The sequence below is a fragment of the Trichosurus vulpecula genome, chromosome 2 (assembly GCF_011100635.1).
Source record: "Trichosurus vulpecula isolate mTriVul1 chromosome 2, mTriVul1.pri, whole genome shotgun sequence".
NCBI classification, from domain to species: Eukaryota; Metazoa; Chordata; class Mammalia; order Diprotodontia; family Phalangeridae; genus Trichosurus; species Trichosurus vulpecula.
The window spans coordinates 258,391,898-258,405,734 of record NC_050574.1 but is presented as its reverse complement, the minus strand read 5'-3'; the positions used below and the strand labels follow the sequence as shown (position 1 = coordinate 258,405,734).

The 13,837-nt window shown below is 35.9% G+C and overlaps 1 protein-coding gene across 1 annotated transcript in view; it reads left to right on the top strand.

Annotated features, from left to right (window-relative positions):
- Nucleotides 1–12,526, top strand: part of HECW2 (HECT, C2 and WW domain containing E3 ubiquitin protein ligase 2) — a 211,528-nt gene extending 199,002 nt beyond the window's left edge. Inside the window, exon 28 of the mRNA XM_036744243.1 lies at nucleotides 4,417–12,526. Coding sequence (XP_036600138.1) covers nucleotides 4,417–4,528 — 112 coding nt within the window. The 3' untranslated portion in view covers nucleotides 4,529–12,526. The remainder of the gene's footprint in view (nucleotides 1–4,416) is intronic.
- Nucleotides 12,527–13,837: the final 1,311 nt, after the last annotated feature.

The window sequence follows — 13,837 nt, the reverse complement described above, 5'->3', positions numbered from 1 at the left end:
GTCATCATTGCTTTTCCTGTAATTAGCCGTGTGTCTCAGGCTCATTTCATGGAAGCAGTGAAACAATTTCTGGAAAGAAGGATCGATGCTGCTCAGTGAGTTAAATTGACTGGGTGGTTGACATGCCATTCTATTTCCTACGTCAATGAGCATAAGTGCTATGTCATCTATCAGCAAGAGACCCTAGAAGGAACACCTGCTTTTAGCTGCTAACACTAGTCACAGTGCAGGCTTGAGCTTCCATCCCTGGGTAAGCATTCATTGTCTAAGTGTTGCTTTTTCTAGCCACACACTAGGGAAGGTTCCAGAGCATTTTCACCTTGGAGTACAGGAAAACCCATGACATACTTGGCTTGGGAGTGTGGAAAGATAAGTAGGAGAAAATAATCACTCCAATGGCTGTTGGTTCTCCTCCTTCATCATTATTCCATGTCCAACATAGACACCTAAGAGAGTTAGTCTAGCCTGGGACAACCCTACGGGGAGAGTTGAAAAGGTTTGAGATCACCGTAGTCTTATATAGCTGGTCCTAAATTGTCCCTATTCCAGAAGTTCTAATTTCAGGCTGAACTAAGAGTCCAGTTCCACTTCAGGTTATGTCTTGAATCAAACTAAACTCCTGTGACCACTCTCAATCCGAAACTTGGATTGGCTCTAGAAATTCCCCTGTTGTCCTCATGTGAAGCTGGTCTAGTGATGACTCACTGGACTGTTTCCCCCAGGGCCACTCCAAAACCATCACTTCATTCATTCTATAAACACTTAAGAGCCTACACATGATAGATCCTATAAAGGCTAAAAATCTATATAGGACAAGCGCCTCTCCCTCCAAGTGGTTTACAGTCTAGTAGGGTGATGTAGCCTAACATTACACCCTCAGAATTAGAATCCAACCACCATTTTAGCTTCTGAGAGTAAACGGATGGTAGAATTGGGCATTCATCTAACAGCTTTCAACTAGCAACTGTTGGACTTCCCCTGAGAGTCTGGAAGTATAGGGTCTGTTCTTGGCTGGGCTGCTGACTCAGGCTAGGACCTTGGGAAAATCATTTAATCTCCTTATACAGTTTTCCCCTCTATGATATGTTTTCCCTGTACTTAAAATATATTTTCCAAAGTTGCTGTTAAAGCTATTTAGAAGAAAGGTGCCATGTGACACAAATGATTTCAATTATATAATGACCAAAATGTAATTCAGGTGGTCATGGTAACCTATTATAATGTAGTAACTGCAGCTACATTTTAGGCTGCAAATGACTTAACAAGAGTTATTTTGAAACAAGATCAGACTAGAAAGACCTCTAAGAATCACAAAATATTAGATTTGAAGTCATTTAATCCAATCCTGACATTTTACAGACAAGGAAACTGATATGACAAAGAATACACAGCTCGTAAGAAGGACTTGGACTCGAACCTAGGTCTTCTGGTTCCAAGGACAACGTTGATGCCACCTACTAAGTAGCACCTTGGTATCCTTTGATTGCTAAGGCATCTTTAAAGTCTGAAGTCATGAGTATAGATCATTCCCTGTCCATGTCTAAGACTATACCTACCCGTTAAAGGAAGATGGATAAATCTGTTGTAGAGAGAGACGGAGATAGACACCATATGCTTCCTGAGTTGCTGGATGTGGGAAAGCATGGAAAACTACATAGAATTCTTTTCTTTTTCCCAGAAATCTCCACAAACAATGGAAAGGTTCTTTGACCTCAACTGCCCTCATTACAAAAGTGGCTCCATTAAATTACATTCACCACCATTATCACCTTGCAACAATTTTTTTCTCTAGCACATTTACTGTCTTGAGAATTCACTCTATTAGAAAGTTAAATTATTTTTCCAAATGTTTCTGAGAAGGAAATCTGAAACTTCCTACCATAAGTATAACAACTACAATTAATTCTTTACGAATGTATAGTTGCAACCTTTTGTCTCTCTTGGTTATATGGGCATTCTACTAACTCTTCTATAGCTTAATTGCTATATATGTGATCTCCAGTCAAGTAGAAAATAATTGAATGTTAAGATTCTGGGAAGAGAATTGATTTAAAGTATTATATATAGAGTGCAACAAAAGGCATCCTGCCTTAAGCAAACAAAGAAGATTAATTGAGGATGATTGTTCACTTTAACAACAATTCTGTGTTTTACAAAAGGACTCATTTTGTAAATATGAAATATGTGTAAATGTGAAATAATAATGGACTCACGTGGTAAGATTAAATATATAGAAACTCAATCCACCAGTCATAAAAATAGAACAGTGCCCTTTCAAAATACTGCCCAACTATGCAATGAACTAGAACCTCTGGAAATAAAGAAACAGGTCAGGAAAGGGGGAAAAATATAATAATTTATGCCCTCATTTTCCTCATCATTAAAACAAGACATTTGGATACAATGGTCTTTATGACACCTCATACCTCTAAGATGCTATGATTTTAAAAGATCTGCATATTCAGACAAGAAAACTTTTTCCTTCCTATTGAAAATTAAGATGTAATTATTGAGTTAGGAGAATCAAAATTGAAGTAAAATTATCATTAAAAAATCTTTACTGTGGATTAAGATGGATTTTAAGCTTTTCCTGGATATCTCTTTCAGGAAGAACAGTTAGGGTAAGGAAAACAAAAAGCCAAAATATTAATCAAAAGATCAGTTTTTAGGTTGTGGTAAAAGGTAAGACACAAAAAAATAGTCATGTAGCATATAATTCAGAAGTCGGCTATATTATATAAAAAAAATCTAGAAACACTGCTTGATTAATATTAGAATAAAAAGTATTTTCTTATGTAGGCCAACATTTAGGAAAAATATTAAGTGATCCAGGTCAGAATTTGCTCTGTGTGTCCAGAAACTGGAATTCTTACAATATGCAAGAATTCCTAGGTATAGGACATTGAGAGGCCCACCCTTAGCCCCACCCACAAGGGACCTCTAGAACTAGATTAACTATATTAAAAATGAAGAAGGAAGAGTTGGAGGAGGGGACCCAAGGGGTAGAAGTCCACATGAGAATAGAAGCTTGGTCAATGAAAGTATATAACTTTTTCTTTTTTTATTCTCTTTCTCCCTAATTGCTTCCTGCCCCCCCCAAAAAAACTTTTTAATTAAGAGTGGTAGATTTGATTAAGGCAATTAAGAACCCTAGATGTTTGAATGCAAAGGATTTACCTTCCCAATGGGTACTTGCTTTCTTTGAAAGGAGCCTTGTTAATAGAAAAACCTCTAATGGTTGGAAAAGTGTAGGGAAGATATTTTTGAGGGGTTATTCCTGGCCTACACTAGCTTGCTGCCTAGTGCTTCTCCACAGACTAGTCCTGCCTAGCTAGTGAAGTCCTCATTGTTTAGTAACTCACAGAAGTACCCCAATGACATGCCCCCCTCTCTCGGTTGTTCTTTGTCCCAAAGAACTCAATAAAACGATCAGTACTGGTGGGGAATGAGGATAAAAGTATAGATTAGCACAGGAATTCAGAGAGTCTCCTACAGTATGAATTAAAGAAGCAATTTGGCTTCTTTAGAGCCCTTACAATAAGCTCTTTATTGGTGGCAGCATGGTGAATGAGATAGTATGTGTGTATTCATTTCATTTCACATATATGTAAATGATGTATAAGATAAATTTAAGCATAAATGCCCAGGGACAATATTTGATTGCAAATATTATTCTTAAATTAAACTGTTTCACATTCAAAATAGAATGCTGCTTATTCGATGTCAAAAGTTCAGATCTCTTTCCTGATAAGATTGTACTGGCCTCAGACCATGTTTTTATTGTGATTCAGGTGCAAATAACAGGAAGACATATTTTATTCCTATCTTGGGGGAAAGGAAGCTTTTGTAAAAGGGAATAGTTCATATAGGGATTGAATATCCATTATTGCTCACTGTGAACCAGGGGGAAATGTTAAGGCACAAGATTCAGGTTTGGATGACCTCCTTGAGGCAGACTGGGAAATTCCTGATGATTTCAGTCTGATAGGCAGAGTTTCCTAGGTTCAAGAGCCCTTCCTTGATCCTAGAAAAAATGCAGAGTTGTGAGTTACTGTCATAGACTACAGATAGGGATCCTGGTCCTAGGTGGAAGATTATAATATTTTTGTCAAGAAATGATCTGCATCAAAATAGAGGTCCTTTTAAATTATAGATTTCACATGTTGTTTAAAGAACAAGACAAGGTATATTCTGTAACAGATTTGAAATAGTCTTGAAAAACAACAGATATATTTAATTCTGATTAATTTATAGTCATACAGAATCTTTTTTCCCCCCAAAAGCTAGGGGATAGTGGAATCGGTCATGAAACTGTATATAAATTGAAAAAGTATATGACACATCTCCCATGGTTAATTTAATTTGAAGTTTTATAGACTAATACTTATGTGTCTTTTTAAAATTTTTTTTTTGCAGGGCTCATACTTGTTTTAATCGTCTGGACCTTCCCCCCTATCCATCATTCTCCATGCTTTATGAAAAACTTTTGACAGCTGTTGAAGAAACAAGTACTTTTGGACTGGAATGATCCGGCAACCATAGTGCCCAGCCCTTCGTGGATGGAACTTCATGGAACTTGCCCTCTTGAAGAATGAGTGAACCTCGGTTTGGGAGTTCCTAGAGAATGGTTACTTTATAGTGTATCAAGGGACTGAGATTCCAAGAACAAATGCTCAATAATTTCTGGGGCGTATATGACAGTGGTGACAGAGTCCTCTTGGAAAGATCTGGATAGGCCTGATGTGCAGGGAAAACCCAACAGTCTTTCAATCAACAGTTCTTCCTGACTGCCAAACTTTTTTTTTTCTTCCATTCATTATGTTCCAAGAACAAGATGAAACTGTACAGGATCAACTACACGGTAATTATAAGGACTTATCAGGATACTGAAACTAGTCCTTGGAATTGTTCAAGCCAAACTGTGGCATCACTTGACCCAACCTCCAAATTAGCTAAAGTTAAATGATACAATAAAGAAGAATCTTTCCTGAAAGTACATTAATCTATGCCCACTGTTATGATAGAACAACCCTTTCTTGCTGTACCCAAGCCTCTGAGAGCCTGCATGGTGTGCACCATATGTTTCAGCTTTTAGAGAGTTGCCATGAATAGGAATCTGAGTCACAGGGAGTTAACTAAAATGGCCTGCCATAAAGCTGATAGGTGAAAATGCATATTCAGGTGGGATGTGTCTAAGTAAGGGTGGCTACAGATGAATGGTTATACCATGAGTTACTAATGAATTACAGATTTTATGCTTTATAATGCATGGAAACCATTTTTAAAATATCAATTTATCACATCAGGAAAAAATACACAGTGACTTCTGTTTATTTTTATAAGCTCATTATGTTCATGTTCTTTAAATCGTGAATAACAACCTTGCATATTGTGTCTCATCTCTTCCATTTTCATGCAGTTTTAGTGTGGGTACTTTTAAGTACTCTCAAGGGGGAAAAATGCCTTTTATTTTTATAAGGGTAAAAAAATTCCCCCCAAATATTTTGCACTGAATGTACCAAAGTCAATGAGATGTTACAGTATGACTGACAGCAGCTTATTCACTCTTAGAAGCAAATAAGGAAGTTTCTTAGAATTCACCTTTCTTCCCCTGGCAATGTCTACCACTACCAAGGCTGAGCACATAAGGAATCTTTTTTTTTTTTGGATTCATAATGTGTTATCATGTATTAAGCATTTATTTTAAATGCACCAGATTTTTTTCCATCCATTAACTACTTGAGATAGCATTTAAAAGGGATGTTTTCTATTTCTTCTTGTCCCCCCACAGCAATTCATTTGTATACCACTCTCCAATACTAAGCTCACTTGGGAAGCCCAGAACATTGTGCAAGAAATCAACCCTCTTTAAGAGTAACAACAGCAATTTTCCTCCTTCATGGCCACCTCAGGAATTTAAACTGTCTATAATGTGTTTCTAAGCCTGAGTTGTCACTGATGCATAATTTTCTTAAGAATGTTAATTAATTGGTGGTATTTTCTATGGTATCTCACTAACTGCATGACATTTGCAATTTTAAGTATGTTTAATTTCACCAAAGTATGTCCTTCACCTGAAAGTCATCTGAGATGTCTCTGCGTGTCTTTGCACATTTTTTATGGTCATAATCTCTCAGAATTTCAGTTGAATGAAGTACATTTGGGGCTGGAGGTGGATAACATAAACATTAGAGTAATTGGTCAGCCTAATGTCATTAGAACCTTACCTGAAACATTCTTTAAGAAAAGGGTTCTTATTGTAAAACATTGGAAATTTGGTATGCTCTAGAGGTGATGTATTTGATTTTCAAGGCAGTAATGTTGTACCTGGTTGTTGTTCAGTTGGTTGGGTTGCATTTACTGTTGTGACCTCCAACAAGGATGCCATTTATTCCCTGTGGACTATATTACAATCCTGCACTGATGGCATGATCTATGTGGTGGAGAATATCCTTGGAAAGTAAGATCTGTTTGTGTTCTATAAGCTTCCTAGAAAAACAAGGGGAAAAAAAAAACAACCAGATTGGGACTTAGAATATTTGTTTGCACTTAATGAGCACAGTTATAGAGATCATATCTTTAATTATGCAAATAATTATGGCCTCTTTTGTATTCTGTTTTCCCATGTTATAAAGACAAAATAGTATAGCATACTTTTATGCACATGTTTTTGATCAATGTGTATGAAAATATATTCGCAAACTAGTATTTACAATGTAGTCTTTTAACAAAATATCTGATATACACGATCTCACTTCTCCAGGAATGACACTCAATTTTCACATTTGCTATCATTTCAGTTTGTGATACTTTTACTGCTTGCCATAGTCTATAATCCATCAGGTAAGAGAGTCAAGTGGAGAGAGAAATAGCTCTTCTGTTATTTTAAAAGCAGATCACTCTGTGAGGTATGTTAACTTCTCCCAAAGTATAGAATCGCCTAATACATACAAGCATTCTTAGAGTATTTGAAGCTTTTCTCAGAACCTGGAATTTCTGATGAGCTCCTTAGCATGTTTATCTGATTTATTCTTCTTTATTAGAAAGGGGCAGAAAACACAGAACTATAGCTAAACAAAAACATTCAAGTAACATTTCTTCACAATAAACTAGAAAATCTTTAAAAAAAAGCAATCTACCGTTGAGAATACCCATAAGCATTTCCCTGTCCATGACATATGTGCTCTTGATAACCAGGCTTTAAAGAATTCAAAAGTGATGTTCATTTACTATATCGACAGCAGGATCCATATATGTAGTAATTCTCAATGCCAAATATCTCTTGGATGGAAACAGAGATACAGAGCTTTTCTCTAACTTCTTTTCAGTTCCCATTCCATTTCATCACTGACAGTCCCCCAGATCCTTTAATTGCTATTCATATTTGGCCACCCTTGGAATTATTTGTTAATGATAAGTCAAGTCCTGGACAGACAGTGGGCATTTACATTTGAGAGTTCCAGGTATCCCCAGCAGCAGCACTTGATCTGTGAAGTGGGGTCTCCAGAGAAGGATGAACCTAGAACATAGTTCTTCAAATTATCAGAATGAAGCACCAAAAGAGTCATGTAGTTTCACATTGCTTTGACTGAAGCTAGAGTAGAACACAATCTTAAGTTTGAAGCATGAAAATCTGTGTCCTACCACCAAATGCAGGTCCATTTGGACAGTATTTATTACCTTCATGACTGCTCACAACACAGATCTCAAGTCACAGAATGTTTGGCCAGACTTTATTGACTTAGAATGGACTCCTACTGTATTCCTTAAATGATTTTAATTCAACATCAACCCTTGCATTAAGTACCCACTACACACAGAGTACTATGCTAGAGACAGGTGATAAAAATATGAAATAAGGCACATTTCCTGCCCTCAGGGTGTATGCAATTTAGTAAGAGAGATGAGATGTGTACAGATGACTTCACTGCAGGCCCTTCTTCCGCTAGTGTAGGCCACAGCTTCTCTGCGTCCTAGTAGATGATCTTCACTAGTTTCTGTGCCCCAAAAATTCGTTACCTACTGGCCAAACTTCTGGTGATAAAACTTTATGATTATACCAGGATACATATTACTGTCAGAGATCTATACTAAAATCTTTTTAATATAATATTATTGCTTTAGCATAAATATTTTTGCTACATATTGAAAATGATTATCAAGCCATTGAAAGGTCTATCTATAGCATAAATCTTATCCATTCCCACAGGGAACTCATATTAATATAATGAATCAAAAATATGTGATTGATTATATGAAATGAGGCTATAGAGGAATAAGATCAGCTTTTTGTCTGTGGTTTATAGACATGTAGTACAGTGGAAAGAGTCATAGATTTCAAATCAGAGGACCTGGGTTCAAATTCCTGCTCTACCACTTATTTGTGTGACAGTGGACAAATCATTTAATTTCTCTGGGCTTCAGTTTCCTCATCTTTAAAATGAAGGGGCAGGCCTAGATGGCCCATAAGGGTCTTTGGGACTCTAAATGTATTATCTTGTGAATAGATTATTCCTATAAACTCATATGTTATACAATCCATCCCAGGAAATGACAAAAACCATTGCTTTATCCAATATATTCCAACATCAGTGGATTTTACAAGTTGATTGACTTATGCCTCTTGTCATTTTAAACTATCTTATTAAAATAAGATAGCCTCCTAAAAATATCTTTAAACCTATATCCATGAAGGGGGAAGAAAGCCTCTCCAAATTTAATAGTTTCATTGTATTTCTTTTGGGAGAAATTCAGACTTTAGCCCAATGTTTTATTTTCGTTGTCCTGCTAAAACATATTGATTCAGTATTTATGCTCTGACTTCAAACAACAATAACAAAAACTGATGCAACTCATATTACATATTTATGTAATATATGTACATAACAATTCTCAATGTCATATATCTCTGTAGATATCTGTTGGATGGTACCAGAGGCACACATTTTCATTGTTATCACATGATCATTTCTTTTCAGTTAGATGAAGATACTTCCACTGAAGTCCCCCCTCTCCCTCATTCCTCCTGTTGATGTGGAAGTAGTCCTGGGTTGTCAGCAGAAACAAACTCTGGCAGATTCTACCAAGGTAGAAAAAGCTTCAAATATGGGTCTGGTGAGAGAATACATGTCTCTGCTCTAGGATCAGCTTAGTTAAAAATGGAGACTCAGCAAGGGAAGATTAGCCACCTCAGTCATGGCGATTCATGAACATAGAGCACCTAGGTGGCCTAGTGGATAGAGCTGTAAACCTGGAATCAGGAAGACTTGAGTTTATCATATGCTTACTAAGAGATGAAGGTATTGCAATTCGTATCATGGGAGAGAATACCCAATGAAGATAAGATCACAAATCCTTAAGATATTCCAGTAAAGTGATGTGGATGGAAGCACATTTAATAGCCGACACTGACTTTTCTACAACCAACTTACGCCAAGAGTTCCTAATGCCTCTTCTCATAGGTGAGATTAGATAAAGGAAATGGTTTTCAAATGTTGCACTCAAACTTTTCTTGCTTTTCCTTCATAATATAATTCATCCCAAAAAGCATCTGTTAAAGATACTCTTTAATTATTTATGCTTCCTATTTTTATCCACACAAATGAAACAAACAAAACAAAAACTGCTAATCTACCTTCAGTGGTAAACAGTACTGCAATGGTACCCCTACCCTGATGGAGGAAATACTTTTCTTCAAGAGACAAAATATGTACTCTTAAATGAAAAAACATTTCAGAATTTCTCCAAAACCCACACTCCACCTCCCACAGGACAGTCCTCTAGTCATATCTGATGGCTTGTTTTTTTAAAGTGTACAAAAAAGTGTCATGGTAGTTTAATGCATTACAAGTTACTACTAAAGGATACAAAACATTTTCCCTCTATTTTTTGTTGGAACTAATTCTACCAAGGTAAATGACCAAAGTAACAATAAAATCACACCTATATTGTTTGCGAAATTGGCATATGATAATTTCATTAAAATGTTTATTTCACCCTAGATGATTTAAAAAAAAACCAGAAAGGATTTGGTATAATTTCCAAAAGAAATGAAAATCTTAAACCCCCTTGCTATGTCTCCATAGTCTATCTGATTTTTAGCAATATTCTAGCAGTCAGTCAATAAGCATTTAGTAAACACTTGTTTTGTATCAGATATTGCCCTGGTGGGGGTGGGGGGGGACCAGCAAAAGCAAAAACAGTACCTGTCCTCAAGGAGCTCACATTCTAATGGGGGAGACAACATGCAAATGACTATGTACAAGTAAAATGGCAGGTTGGCATCCAAGCATCTTCATTCTTTACCATAGGGTAACGTGGTTGAAGCTAAAGCAAGATACCTTTTTTTTTAAACTGAGAATTTAATTTTTTGAGAACTCATTAAGTCCTCCATGACTAAACCCTTTGCCTGGTACAGGGCTAAACACATGCTAGTGATATTAGAGCTAGCTGTGTTTTGGCTTGAGGCCAGTTTCTGCCCATTAGGGGGGCATTCAGAATGAGAAATGGAGACAAGGAGCCTAACATTTGAGCCACCCCGAGAATGTAGCTGTCATTACTGACCAGCTGTCAGGCTATGGGAGTAGCAACAGTATTCTATGGGTCTGGCGCAAAGAATGTATCGAGGGTGTGTGCTACTTACATCATAACATTTTTGGACCAGAAAGGACACTGAACAGATGAAGTGATGGTAAAGACCAAAAGGAAGGGTGGAGGGAGAGACAGTACTAATTTTGTTGCCTCTCTTTTTGGTAGAGGCAGGGAGGGTTAGCATACATAGTTAAACTTGATTTCCAACAATGAAAAATATACTATATTGTCTGGTGAGACCATTTTTTTTTGAAAATCCATCCATGGGGAGGGGGGACACACATTTTATAACTATAGTAGATTGATTATTATCTATACTGTACAGCAGAATTTAGCCAAAAAAGTATTAAAGCTAGTCATATATTGACCAGGGGGTTCAAAAGTCTAGCATTAATATTCATTGTGAGTTTTTAATTATTATTATTATTATTATTATTATTGAGCCTTGTATAGTAAATAAAATAAAGGGTGGTGCTTCAATACTTTTATTATGTTTAATTTATGCTTAGTGGACATTCTTTCAATGGGAAGAGCTTTGGGGAAATTATTCAAATCATGTTTTCTAGTGGTACCTTAAATTTCATCTATTAAATGATATAAGAAATAAAATCTAAGGAGTTTAATTATGGAATGACAAATCAAGATCTGAGCAGTGTTTGTAATTTAACAATTAAGACTGAAAGGTCTTTTATCCACAAAAGGTCATTTCTTTGGCTTTCATGATTCAGTGATTCAGAAGGATAGGATATCATTTTAATGGAAAGGCTAAAATACTCATGAGGGTGGTTTTAGGGTATCTTACAAGAGCAAAAGACTCATTTATACAAAGTTTTTGTGTCTAGTATCCTTGGGTAGGTCGAGTCAACAAGCATTTATTAAGCATCCACTATATGCCAGGCACTGTGCTAAGTCCGTGGTAATGTCTTTCCATCACATCTTCCTTTTAAAATGTCATGACTTTGAAATATATGCTTGAGATGGTATATGGGTCAAAGTAAATCAGTGATCACTGAGGCAAGGCAGGGACCATCAGTGGAACTCTGACTGACAACTACCCTTTGTAGAAAAAGACAGGAACATTCTGGAAAGATTAAAGGGGAAACACAGAGTATGAAACCCTAATGTTCCAAAATACTTAATGGTAATGTAGTTATCCTTTGTAGGACGTTCCAAGCAATTCTGGGGGCTGTCAATATGTAGGAAAGTGCATAAGATTACACGTTTTTATAATAGGGATGCAGGCATTCCAAAATGAACTCATAAAATCCATGGATCTCCTTCATCTCTTACTGAAAGTATTACTTAATCTAATTTTATAATAAGTCTTTCTTTTTAAAAGATTTAAGGCACTATACAAAAAAAAAACCAACACATTTATTTCTAAGGTTTAAGTCAAGCACCGGCAGTGCGTTTTTTATGCCTTTTCATGCTTTCCTTGCCTCACGTGTCCACTATTCTACATATCACATGCAATAGCAATGTTTCTATCTTTCAGGGAGTTTGATTTAAGTTGCACATTCATTCAATGTGACTTTTAATAGAGGTTAAAAAAATAATGGGAGATATTTGATAGAAGCATTAAGATTACACATCTCTCATTTCATCTTTTATCAGTTAAATTTCATCTTCTTTCTTCAAGGCAAATACAGCAAATTGTAAAACATACAGGAAGTGGTTCATGGGCAGTATTATATAAAGCCTGTGACTTTGAAATGTAATATAATGTTTGCTTTCTGGGAAATTTGTATACTGATCCTCATCTGAATATCTGACGACTCTTGTGTTGTATTTTTTATGATTCTAAAATGCTTTGAGGGAAAGATATTTTAATGTGTACAATTTGTTTTATTTTCATACTGATCTCTATTTTTGTTTAAAACCATGTTGCATCATAAAATCACTTAATCCAAAATAAATCTTCTTTTATGAAAAGGAACTTTAAATTATAGCTTTTCTGTTATACTTCTGAGGTAAAAATTACCCTAAAGTTAGTAGCACAAAGCAGGGTCACACAAGGAAGCTATTTCCCATCCAGGCAATTCTGTGTCTTTACAACTGAATTGCTTTCTGATCCCTTTCTGGTGCTCTTCATCCAAACATTGTAATGTGTTTTGTATCATTGAAAGAAAGCCTTTTCAATGATATATGGATACAACTCAGCATTTTCAATAATATTAATTACTTCTGTATCCTGCATGTTGAGTAAGCAAAGACCCAAGTTGGGGCTGCTGGATCCAGTAATCTTGCCTGAATTAAATTATCAGTTCAGGGTTTATTTTCTTTAATTTAATCAGCATGGCTATCAGAAGAAAACAGATTTTCACAGGTAATTTTCTGCATACTTCATTATGGTCACAGCACTGAGAAGTATAAAGAGGTATTTGTTGTTTTCCCATTTAAAGAAAGCATTTTATACTGTAGATCAAAATTCAACCTGGAAGGCTCTCCTCAGATAAGATATTTCTCACCTATATATCAAAGTCATATAAGGCAGTAGTAGGATACAACTAGAGATATAATTGTATTCATTTACCTAAAGCATGCTTTTCACCAAATGTGCTTACCAGTACAAGAGATAATATCCTGGGTATTGTCCAAACAAAAGAATTTCCTATTAATGCTGAGTCTCTTCACATGCTATTAATATGGTACTAATAATTAATTATGTCAATTCCTAAAATATTACAAAGCTTTCTTAGTGAAATCCATAGCAGTGTGAAAGAGATCAGACTAACCATCCACAAAGGAAAATGAAGTGGATGAAAAATATGCAATTTTAAGTCTATGATGTGTAGTTTTAGAGGCAACTCATTAGGCCATCAGTATGTTTAGTGTTGCCAAGTGTAACAAATGAACAATGGACTAGGTTCAGAATAGAGTAGTAGGTGGAGATCAGACTGGATTACATTTGGAATACTGCAATGTTTTCAATGAGTCAAAAATCTCATATTTTTATCACCAAATCCCCCAAACATGCTTCTTTTGTCTTGAAGTTACATAGTACACCTTCAATGACACTAGCAAAATGCCTTTGGCTGTGAATGCTGGAATACCACAATCCCAGGAGAATTAAAAACAATTACAAACAGCCCAAAGGGCAATGGAAATATGCAAGTTGGGCATCAGCAAGCTGAACACTTTGCCAACAGTGACTTGCATTCAATAAATTTCATAAAAGACTATCAAGGATGTGTATGAGGGAGAAAAGATAAGTTTCTCATTTTTAAGAATGATAAATGGACAGATG